This window comes from Mercenaria mercenaria, chromosome 17 (genome assembly GCF_021730395.1).
Source record: "Mercenaria mercenaria strain notata chromosome 17, MADL_Memer_1, whole genome shotgun sequence".
In the NCBI taxonomy this organism is placed as follows: domain Eukaryota; kingdom Metazoa; phylum Mollusca; class Bivalvia; order Venerida; family Veneridae; genus Mercenaria; species Mercenaria mercenaria.
The window spans coordinates 12,914,035-12,926,854 of NC_069377.1; the positions used below are offsets into that span (position 1 = coordinate 12,914,035).

The 12,820-nt window shown below is 35.1% G+C and overlaps 1 protein-coding gene across 2 annotated transcripts in view; it reads left to right on the forward strand.

Annotated features, from left to right (window-relative positions):
- Positions 1-204: 204 nt before the first annotated feature.
- Positions 205-12,820, forward strand: part of LOC123537206 (uncharacterized) — a 48,096-nt gene continuing 35,480 nt past the window's right edge. Inside the window, exons 1-6 of one of the 2 annotated variants that reach the window (XM_045320842.2) lie at positions 208-415; positions 1,112-1,252; positions 1,637-1,728; positions 2,506-2,574; positions 3,634-3,778; positions 4,211-5,737. In XM_045320842.2, coding sequence (XP_045176777.2) covers positions 257-415; positions 1,112-1,252; positions 1,637-1,728; positions 2,506-2,574; positions 3,634-3,778; positions 4,211-4,351 — 747 coding nt within the window. In that variant the 5' untranslated portion in view covers positions 208-256 and the 3' untranslated portion in view covers positions 4,352-5,737. Of the gene's footprint in view, positions 416-1,111; positions 1,253-1,636; positions 1,729-2,505; positions 2,575-3,633; positions 3,779-4,210; positions 5,738-12,820 lie in introns of those variants that run through there. The other variant, XM_053529076.1, reaches the window with a different exon arrangement.

Below are 12,820 nucleotides of genomic sequence, written 5' to 3' on the forward strand. Positions count from 1 at the left end.
TTTTCTGTAAAACAAGCGATGTCGATAGCTGGTTTCAAGACGATCTCAGACAGGTATACCTTTGTTAACATCAAAAAGACACTAATTGGTTTTTGAATAATGCAGTATAGAAAACTTTGTTCTTTGCAGCGGTAAAGTCTTTTCTTTGCGTCAATATTACTAAATAATGTAAAACTTTTGCATATTTCTTTTTCCCCGGTTTCACCTGCCGGATCATTTTAGGGAGAAAGTCGCATCGAAGCAGACGTATCTCATCATGGAAGTAACATCGGGCGGGATATTTGTTATTATTTTCGTTTCATGCATTCTGTCGTCTGCAGAAGCCGTGTCTGGCTTCAACACCAAATTCGGAAACTTTCAAGTGTTTCAGAAACATCCGGCTTTAAAGAAATGCGCGGACTCCATTCTCCAGAAGGTAAAATACAAAATGTTCACTGTAAAACATTTAATGAGATATTTTGTTTAACAATATTAGTAAATTATGGAAATCGAAGGTTTAAAATTAGAATATTTTAAAAAATGCGGCACAGTTAACCTTGAAATGAGCCGTGCCATGGGAAAACCAACATAGTGGGTGTGCGACCAGCATGGATCCAGACCAGCCTGCGCATCCGCGCAGTCTGGTCAGGCTCCATGCTGTTCGCTTTTAACGCCTATTGGAATTGGAGAAACTGTTAGCGAACAGCATGGATCCTGACCAGACTGCGCGGATGCGCAGGCTGGTCTGGATCCATGCTGGTCGCACACCCACTATGTTGGTTTTCCCATGGCACGGCTCAAATGTAACTGCGCAGGCTGGTCTGGATCCATGCTGGTCGCAAACGCACTATGCCTGTTTTCTCATGGTGCGGCTCATAATTTATAATTATATGTACTGTATTTTGATACATGTCTGTCAAATTTACAATATTTTTTATATCTTCATAAATGAGAGAGTTTACAATTGATATACAAGTATATAAATTTCTATGACTTTGGTTTTTGTGGTGCAACATAAGCATTGCAGTTCGTTGAAGTAGGCCTACTAGTTTATGCTTTATTTTGACGGATAATGTTTTCATGCTTGTTACTTCATTACTAAATCATAAACATGTAGTCTAATCCTTAATAGAATGAGTTTGTTGGTGTGCGTGTATCTGAGCTAACAGGCGAATGTGAGGGTTTACCACACTCTTGGGGTTTGAATCAAACAATGGAAAGTGGATATGCATATGCGAAGAAGTTGTTCGTGGAAGAAAACTTCAAGCCACCGGTACTTTCCTTAATTACATATTTTGTAGACAAACAATAAATTTGAGGCGTTGACTAGAAATAACTATGTCCGCCAACTACCCATGCACGAACAAACTTTCAAAGTAGATTCTTTACACATGCTTTCGTTAGACTTTGCACAACTTAAAACAGATCTATACATTTTTATCAAATGATACAATATAATAAATGTTAAAATGTAATTAATCTCTTAAACTCTTAAACATGTAATTTATAATTTTTTCAGAATTCTACATGATTCACCTCACATTTCAATATGCTGGCCCGCTTATTAACCTGTATGTGTTGCATTGATCAATGTTACATGCTGATAAGCATTTTCATTTCTATTATTACATTCTATACAATCATATTTGTTTCAAAGGTTGGATTAGACTCGTTCTTGTGGAAGTTTCCCGGAGTATTCAGTCTTGGGGCAAGGTTGGATCTATTCATCCCATTTACGGAGAATGATATGTGAGTGAAGTGTTTGTTTCTTTATCACTGGTGTAGATTAACCACGTTTTTTCTTCCTTTCTTTTTTCTTTTAGAAATCCTTTGGACTTTAAAAATTCAAACTACCTTAACGGCCTTTGTAATAAATCTTATTTTGCGAAAACATTGCTTGCCACATTCATGCCAAGTTTCATTAAATTCCGTACAATATTTGCATAATTATAAAAAACAAAAAGAAAATTGCACATTTTAAAGTATATGTTTCAGACTGTTTTACTTACTGTTTATTTACTTTGTGTTTGTCAGTATAATATTATATCATTTCACTTGTCTTTGAAGTGTGGCTGCGGATCCTGATCAAAATTAGGTCATAGCCACATATCTTTTTTTGCCTATTACTAAGTTGCAGCGAATTCGGCGCTCCTTTACCATAAGGTAGAGGACCAGTAATAAAAATCGGCAAATACCGTCCGTTCACGTGTTCCCCGATTACGATTTCGGCATTCCTCGGTTGCTGTGCAAACTGTTTCTATTTATAACCGAAGAGTGCCGAAATCTCACGCGCAGGATACGTAATAACACGAAAATTACCGATTGTCACTGCGGGTCCATTACCTAAATTTGGGTTCTACTAGGCGTCTTCTTCGCTAAAACAGTAAAGCATACTGTAATTTCTTTTGTTCTTGTTAAAGATGTAAATAAGATAAAACATTACCGATTAAAAACTACAATAAGCTATTATTTGGTTTTACTAATAAGAAATGGCATTAGTTAATCATGACTATAATCTATTTGCAGGTTTAGGCTGGTTCTGTCAAAAAATACTCATCCAGACGACATATATTACGGAAGCAGGTTTATAATGAGGTAAGTCAAAGTGTGGTTTTAAACAACTGTTTCAACAGTGTTTAAAAATAGTGAAACACAATTTGGGTACTCAAGTACATGTAGTCGGCAATTATGATATAGTTTTATCACATGCATTATGCTGCAAACAAAGTAAAAACAAATATTATGTTTGCTTCTGACTGATGCAGTCCTTTGAAATTGAAAGTTGAAATTGGTTTTATCAGGAAAAAATAACTTACATTATCCATAATTTTTCTAAAGAACGGAAATTCTTGATAAAAATAAATCCTTGTGACAGTTAGGTGATCTTGGATGGTGTATTGATTTAACCAAACATCGTGTTTTAGTTTAAAACAGTTTTCGTGTGTAAGCCTTAACTTTGCTCCAAACCACTAGTCTGCTTTATGCCCGCCCGCTGAGCTCAATAGGGAGAGCACAGATCTACCGAATTCGATCCACGGGCGCGGTGCACGATCTCCTTGACGATTTGATTAAAAGACATTGTGTCTGAAATCGTTCTTCTTCCACCTCTGATTCATGTGGAGAAGTTGTCGGTTACTTGCGGAAAACAGGTTTGTACTGGTACAGAATCCAGGATCACTTGTTAACTGCCCGAAATACTGTTGAAAAACGGCGTTCAACCCAAAACAAATATACACAAAAAGTTTAGAATTTATCATTTTTAAATGTAATAAAAAGGTAGATGTATCTATTATATTTGATGGAAATATGTTGTATTTTTCTACTTAACATGATTTTTATGCACTGACAAATGCATTTGGTTGGGATCGGATCCAGCATGAACAATGAAGCAACTATATTATGTTTTCTGCTATCTAATAATATTAATTTCTGTTTTAAAAATATGCGATTGATAACTCATTTCAAATACTGTCCACCTTTAATAAGTTATCATTTAACTATTTTATGAAGTCCTTAAAGCTAACTCCGGTTTCGTTTACAAACCTGCTACATGCCCTTCAATGTGATCATAATTTATTGGAAATAGCGGTATACGAAAAATAATGAGAAATTCTGAAGCGGACCTATATACATGTTTATAGATTTATTTTCTAGCTTCTTGCCTGGCCGGATCAATATTGAAGACAGCATCAAATTAGATAACAGAGAAATTGTAAAGAATGAAACGATGCTCGATGACGCAGCGCCTTACTCAGGGAGTAAGATTTCATTTCTGGCTCAGACTGACAACTTTGTTATGGTAAGTTAAGCAAATGAATTCATGAGTAAAAATAGTTAATTACTCATTGTTGAGCGGTCTTTTGCCACACGCAAAACGCGCATGCGCATTGATATCGAAACACCTGGTCAAACAACGGCAACCAACCAAGAGCGTGGTAAATTCTTCTATACCTCGGTACTTTGAAGGTTACTTGTTTTATTAAATTTTACGTCTATATGTATTTTGTTTTGACTTTGACGTATGACAACATATTTCCATTAAGAACAGTTTTTTTTTTCAGTGCATGTTTTGCTTATTTTAACTTGCCATATTTTATTCATAATATGTGTTATTTGCTCTAAATGTACACTGAATACTATAAAAGTACTTTGCAGTAAGATATGTGCAAAACTGACATGGGCGGGTTAGCTGTTTTCATCATAAACTATACATTCTGGATGTGCATTTCAGATACTGCTTGAGGACAAAGAGCTGTACACGCTCAGATTGTCATTCCCCACTACCATGCTTAGGCAGATCTACCTAGGCCAAGATTATTGGAGTAGAGGTCCACTCATTATACTCGGCATTCAGTTCACTGCTGGAAAATAGTCTTGGATAAATAGCCGGACACTATTTTCAACAAAGTGCAGACAGCATTTATATAAACTAACTGACCATGTACAGACGCATTTAGAAGAAAAAAAACTGGAACAAAAAATTATGCTATGTTGTTTGTTGTACATCATTAACCTTCACCTTGCTAACTTCCTTAAATGGACTGGTATATCAGTCAATTTTTGCAGTGCCAAAGGGTGTTCACAAAATTTACTGACTGAATAGCGAATAGAGCAGACCAAAGGCAGAAACACTTGCCGCCGGTATGCTGAAAGTTCAGTTTAATAGTGACTTATTTTTTCATTGTGCAAACAAAACATGTTAATTTCGTGCAGTAAAAATATTGTACTTTTTTTTCAAAATGAATTTTAGGCGTAGTATAACTTTATATATCAAATTACAACTTTAAAGAAACGTCTCTGCAAAGAAATTTTTCTACAAACTTTATCTACGTGTGTTGAAATATTCATGTAGAAAATCTGAAAAAAAGTCATTAAACAAATTAACGTTAGCTTTGATGATAGCATGGAGAAATTATTACATGCATCAGAAATTTATGAAATGAATATTCGTCTGACATCACCATGAGCATTACAATCAATTAAGAAAAATAAAAAGTGAATTAAGCAAATATTCGAACGTGCAGAATTACCTTAACGACGTATTTAACAACATTTACATCTAGTTACAAACCGTATACTTTATCTCATTGGTCAATGTTGTTCATCCTTTAGACATGGTCCAAGACGTACACGAGAAAATATTAACAATTTGTTAAATTGGTAATGGTGGTCACTATTAATTCATTTACATTTTCTCATGTACGTCTTAGGACATGTCTAAACATCCACAATATTAACAAACGATTCATCAGGTATACTATCTAGTATACGTTTTATAATTAATTATATGAGCCGTGCCATGGGAAAACCAACATAGTGGGTTTGCGACCAGCTTGGATCCAGACCAGCCTGCGCATCCTCGCAGTCTGGTCAGGATCCATGCTGTCTATTGCAATTAGAGAAACTGTTAGCGAACAGCATGGATGCTAACCAGACTGCGCCGATGCAAACCCACTATGCTGGTTTTCTCATGGCACGGCTTATATGTAATTGTGGTCAAACATGTCGTTAAGGTAGTTCTGCACGTTGGGATAAAATATCTACTGTGTAGAATTTGATTGAAACCTATTCTTTTTTTTTTTTTAGTTTTTGCTAGACGAATTTGAAAAATTTGGATCTCACAAAAGTTTTAGTAATGGGAGTCTGTGGAGAAAATCACAATTTTGATTATATTTTCAGTGTAGAATTTAATGAAGCTTCTCACAGTCATCAATAAATATATAGTCTAAAATATGGTGAAATAAAATATAAAGTTTGAGTGATGTGCCCATGATTAAAGAAACCCACACATTTCAAGCCGATTTTAAGACATAATTCGGATGAATAAACATGTTACACGTTATATAATATCACTTTTTCTTCTTTAGAAAGACAACTTAACGTTCCAATTTTAGCATATTTACTCACGGGTTGCCATTAATTCCTAAAATCATTTTCAGTTCAGTATATTCGAATGTCCAATGTCGTTCTGGGTTTGAATGTCAAATATCGTTCTAGTTTCTAATGTCCATTGTGGTTCTGGATTCAAATGTCCAATGTCGTTCTGGGTTTGAATGTCAAATACCGTTCTTGTTTCGAATGTCCATTGTCGTCCTAGATTCAAATGTCCAATTTCGTTCTGGATTTGAATGTCCAATATCATTTTCGTTTCGAATGCCAAATATCGTTCTAGTTTCGAATGTCCAATGTCGTTCTGGGGTTGAATTCAAATATAGTTCTTGTTTTGAACGCTATAGGGTAAAGCATATCCCTAATTTAGGAAAAAGCAATAGTTAGCCCCAACCTAAGTTGTCAGTTTTCTTCGAGTAGTTTGGTACATATTCTTCCAACGACACATGAAGAGCTTTGAACTGTGCCTGTGAGCGGATGAGCAGCAGTACGATAAATAGTGCCAAAACGGACATTTCTTAATAAATAAGACTATTAAATACGAGCACAAAAGAACAAAAAGAGGATAAACTAATCCGTTTTAGTAAAGTTGGTAGATCCAAACGTAAAGCCTAGATATAGTTAGTAAGTCATACAACATGTTATTTGACAAAGGTATCAAGCAGGCAATTCATTATAAAAGGTATGGAAGAGACCTTCTACCGTCCCATTGAAACAACCTAAACAACAGTTTTATATTAGAATGACGAAAATCAACAGTATATTTCCGGTTTATGTGAAACCATACGTCAACATTCACCTCCTATTGTGGGATGGGGTTAGAGGGTTGGTAGATCTATACATAGAGCTCCAAAGTCGGCTACCCTGCTGGGCCTCAGTCAAACGGCAGCATGTCAATACATGCAATCAGCTTTTTAGACGGAATAGAGGCTGTCAATACATGCAATCAGCTGTTTAGACGGAATAGAGGCCATGTTGGTTGGGTGGGGGAGTGGGGAGGGTGGGAGAGGAGACGGGAGATCATTAGTTGCCTCACTTGAAATTATTTTAGATAATACAACAAGTCAGATGGATAGTTTATGTGTCATTTGGAAGAGCGCGTGTGTGTATGGTGTAAATACCTGAAGTGGTATGTAAAGATTTCATTTTCAAATTCACTGTCTTTTATTTTCACCAAAAGCTTCAGTAGAAACAGCTACGTTCAAATAACACAGTACCGTAAAACATCGGAACTCTGCACACCGAGTATAACGGATCAATTTATATAAACAAGTGTTTTATCAGATACCTTACGATTGTTCTTAAAATTTGATTTACTCAAAGATCATTGTCTAATAGCCACGTTTTAAAGGAGCCTCCGTGGCCGAGTAATTAATGCCACAGATTTTGAATCACTTGCCTCTCACCGATGTAGGTAATGTCACAGATCTTGAATCACTTGCCTCTCACCGATGCAGGTAATGTCAACGATCTTGAATCACTTGCCTCTCACCGATGCAGGTAATGTCAAAGATCTTGAATCACTTGCCTCTCACCGATGCAGGTAATGTCACATATCTTGAATCACTTGCCTCTCACCGATGCAGGTAATGTCAAAGATCTTGAATCACTTGCCTCTCACCGATGCAGGTAATGTCAAAGATCTTGAATCACTTGCCTCTCACCGATGCAGGTAATGTCAAAGATCTTGAATCACTTGCCTCTCACCGATGCAGGTAATGTCACATATCTTGAATCACTTGCCTCTCACCGATGAAGGTAATGTCACAGATCTTGAATCACTTTCCTCTCACCGATGTAGGTAATGTCACAGATCTTGAATCACTTGCCTCTCACCGATGTAGGTAATGTCACAGATCTTGAATCACTTGCCTCTCACCGATGTAGGTAATGTCTTAGATCTTGAATCACTTTCCTCTCACCGATGTTGGTAATGTCACAGATCTTGAATCACTTGCCTCACACCGATGTATGTAGGTAATGTCACAGATCTTGAATCACTTGCCTCTCACCGATGTAGGTAATGACACAGATCTTGAATCACTTGCCTCTCACCGATGTAGGTAATGTCACAGATCTTGAATCACTTGCCTCTCACCGATGTAGGTAATGTCACAGATCTTGAATCACTTGCCTCTCACCGATGTAGGTAATGTCATAGATCTTGAATCACTTGCCTCTCACCGATGCAGTTAATGTCACAGATCTTGAATCACTTGCCTCTCACCGATGTATGTAGGTAATGTCACATATCTTGAATCACTTGCCTCTCACCGATGTAGGTTATGTCAAAAATTTTGAATCAAAATTAAATTTACCCTTGAGAAGTACTTTACTCTCAAATAAATAGCTGTCAAGCATCCCTAGAGTGCCATTTATAGCTTATTTTCACACAATATCAGACTATGGACAGCCTAAATACATCTTTTAGAACACATTTTTACAATTAAGACTGTCTGACAAACTACTTGTACATGAAAATAACATTTCCAAGCCCAAAATACCTTAATGAAACAGTTTAAAGTTGAAATATAAGAATTATAAACAATTAAAGGGAGATAATTCACTTCTAATATGCACCAATTTTTCAATTCTGATAACTCCTAGATCAATTTAGGCATTTTTCTGATAAAGTCACTAATACCAGCACTGAAAATAAGTTATAAAACATGAACATATTGCTGTAAAGCTATTTAGATATGTCTGAACCTATCCAGACATCATTTTGTAAGAATGAGAAATAATTTTCCAGCTCTATCCAACAAAACAGCACACCATAATCTATCATTCGATCCTCAGAATGCCTACATAATGTGACTGTAGCATGAACACTTAAAAGTACAAGTAAAGTAGCTATATTTTGCAATATGGATTCCAACTGAACCACACCTTTTAAAGGACATGTGATTCTAGGGCAGTGTCTTTTCTCTTGAGACTGTATCACAAACTTTTTATGCTTCTTCAAGTACTTTTTTGACATATATTTTTGAGCAGGAAGCTTATAGATATATAAATATTCAAATTTTAATGTAACTCTTGCTTCCAATTCAACTTTTGAGTAACTGAATCAGTGAAAAACATCTGAAATGAATTAAACATTATCAGTAGTCACATAAAAGGACAAATAAAACAGACAAAACTTGCATCCCGCAGACTGTCATTGCTTCAAGGAAAAGAGAAAAAGTTTCCATATATAATGCAGAAGGTTGTAGGAGCAAATTTTTAGTTATGCCTGTATAAAAGAATGTATTTCTGTGTCCTACCTTTACTGTTCTTCATCAATAACCACTCTGGTACTGTCAGTAAATAGGTTTCCTCCAGTCTTGTCATAAAATCTTCATGGAACCATAACCGGTCAAGTCTGTATGGAGACCTAAATAAAAGAATTATGGAAAAAGACTTATACATTCATTTTACACTCCACCCCTCCTCATGTCCTACACACAAAGAAAATTCTGCCTCAAAACAGTCACCAAATACTGCAAGTATCACCTTAGTCACATGCAATTACCTGTTTAAAATAATACCTTTGCCAACATAAGGCACCCCTGGTGCTGATTATGACTAACAATATCTACTTACTGGACTAAATTCCTGTAATTTTATTGCTGAACAACCTTATAGGCTTTGATTATCCTAAATCAAACAAACAGAGGAATGAACAATAACAAAATCTTTCTCCAGAATCAGTTCTTTCACTTAATTCACAAGTGTAGATAATTGTCTTCATAAAGACAATATGAAATTTCAATATACATGCCTTTTAGTTATTATAATTTTAAAGTAAACACTTACCAAAGAAACAAATGTGTTCTTTTCCCTCTCACCCAAAATACAAGCCTCCTGTATCATTTTAAGTATAGTATGTCACAGTGTCTTATGTCAACTGTACTGAAAATATGAAATACAATTGCATTTTCTTATTCAAATGACCAACAGGAAGTCAGTGTTGATGCAACATGTATAAAAAACCAACTGTATTGAATGCATGTAGTCCCCTTTAAACAAACACTACTTACATCTAATATTTAGCATAAATGCTGCAGCAGGATACTGTTTTCATACCCCGCCCATCACTTAAAACATTGATTTTTTCATTGTCAACACATTTTTTCATCCTAGGGGATTACTGAAAGTGACTTAGGCATTTAATAGACTGTAAACAAACAGTAGCTGATGTTTATGTAGAGCTTACACAATATTTACACTATCATTACAGTATTTTAGGACTTACAGGTCTTTCAAATAAAGCCCCACTGCAGTTGTTTTCGTCAGTTTCTGGCCATAGGGCCATAGATAAAAGCTACTATTACTAATAAAGACACCATCACTTGCACAATAACTGCAACGTGCAATAAGGGGAAGCATAATCTTGCAAAGAAAATTATATTCGGCCTTTTAGAAGTGTATTACTCTCAAATAAGTGGCTGTCAAGCATCCCTAGAGTGCCATATTTAGCTTATTTTCCACACAATATCAGACCATGGACAGCCTAAATACATCTTTTAGAACACATTTTTACAATTAAGACTGTCTGTGAAACTACTTAAACATGAAATAACATTTCTAAGCCCAAAATACCTTAATGAAACAGTTTAAAGTTGAAATATTAGAATTATAAACAATTAAAGGGAGATCATTCACTTCTAATATGCACCAATATTTCAATTCTGATAACTCCTAGATCAATTTAGGCATTTTTCTGATAAAGTCACTAATACCAGCACTGAAAATAAGTTATAAAACATGAACATAATGCTGTAAAACTATTTAGATATGTCTGAACCTATCCAGACATCATTTTGTAAGAATGAGAAATAATTTTCCAGCTCTATCCAACAAAACAGCACACCATAATCTATCATTCGATCCTCAGAATGCCTACATAATGTGACTGTAGCATGAACACTTAAAAGTACAAGTAAAATAGCTATATTTTGCAATATGGATTCCAACTGAACCACACAAACCACACCTTTTAAAGGATAAGTGATTCTGGGGCAGTGTCTTTTCTCTTGAGACTGTATCACAAACTTTTTATGCTTCTTCAAGTACTTTTTTGACATATATTTTTGAGCAGGAAGCTTAAAGATATCTGAATATTCAAATTTTAATGTAACTCTTGCTTCCAATTCAACTTTTGAGAAACTGAATCAGTGAAAAACATCTGAAATGAATTAAACATTATCAGTAGTCAAATACTAGAAGGACAAATAAAACAGACAAAAATTGCATCCCGCAGACTGTCATTGCTTCAAGGAAAAGAGAAAAAGTTTCCATATATAATACAGAAGGTTGTAGGAGCAAATTTTAAGTTATGCCTGTATAAAAGAATGTATTTCTGTGTCCTACCTTTACTGTTCTTTAACAATAACCACTCTGGTACTGTCAGTAAATAGGTTTCCTCCAGTCTTGTCATAAAATCTTCATGGAACCATAATCGGTCAAGTCTGTATGGAGACCTAAATAAAAGAATTATAGAAAAAGCCTTATACATTCATTTTACACTCCACCCCTCCTAATGTCCTTCACAAAAAGAAAATTCTGCCTCAAAGCAGACACCAAATACTGCAAGTATCAGCTTAGTCACATGCAATTACCTGTTTAAAATAATATGTTTGCCAACATAAGGCACCCCTGGTGCTGATTATGACTGAAAATATCTACTTACTGGACTAAATACCTGTAATTTTATTGCTGAACAACTTATAGGCTTTGATTATCCTAAATCAAACAAAAAGAATGTACATTAACAAAATCTTTCTCCAGAATCAGTTCTTTCACTTAATTCACAAATGTAGGTAATTGTCTTCATAAAGAGAATATAAAATTTCAATATACATGCCTTTTAGTTATTATAATTTTAAAATAAACACTTACCAAAGTAACAAATGTGTTCTTTTCCCTCTCATTCAAAATAAAAGCCTCCTGTATCATGTCACAGTGTCTTATGTCAACTGTACTGAAAATATGAAATAAAATTGCATTTTCTTATTCAAATGACCAACAGGAAGTCAGTGTTGATGCAACATGGAAAAAAAACACCTTGAATGCATGCAGTCCCCTTTAAACAAACACTACTTACATCTAATATTTAGGATAAATGCTGCAGCAGGGTTCTGTTTTCATACCCCACCCATCACTAAAAACAGTGACTTTTTCATTGTCAACACATTTCTTCATCCTAGGGGATTACTGAATGTGACTTGGCATTTAATAGACTGTAAACAAACACTAGTTGATGTTTATATAGAGCTTACACAATATTTACACTATCATTACAATAGTTTAGGACTTACAGGTCTTTCAAATAAAGCCCCACTGCAGTTGTTTTCATCAGTTTCTGGCCATAGAGCCATAGATAAAAGCTGCTATTACTAATAAAGACACCATCACTTGCAAAATAACTGCAACTTTCAATAAGGGGAAGCATAATCTTGCAAAGAAAATTAAATTCGGCCTTTTAGAAGTGTATTACTCTCAAATAAGTGGCTGTCAAGCATCCCTAGAGTGTGAGTTCTAGCTTTTTTTCCCACAATTTCAGACCATGGACAGCCTAAATACATCTTTTAGAACACATTTTTACAATTAAGACTGTCTGTCAAACTACTTGTACATGAAAATAACATTTCCAAGCCCAAAATACCTTAATGAAACAGTTTGAAGTTGAAATATTAGAATTATAAACAATTAAAGGGAGATAATTCACTTCTAATATGCACCAATATTTCAATTCTGATAACTCCTAGATCAATTTAGGCATTTTTCTGATAAAGTCACTATTACCAGCACTGAAAATAAGTTATGAAACATGAACATAATGCTGTAAAGCTATTTAGATATGTCTGAACCTATCCAGACATCATTTTGTAAGAATGAGAAATAATTTTCCAGCTCTGTCCAACAAAACAGCACACCATAATCTATCATTCGATCCTCAGAATGCCTACAT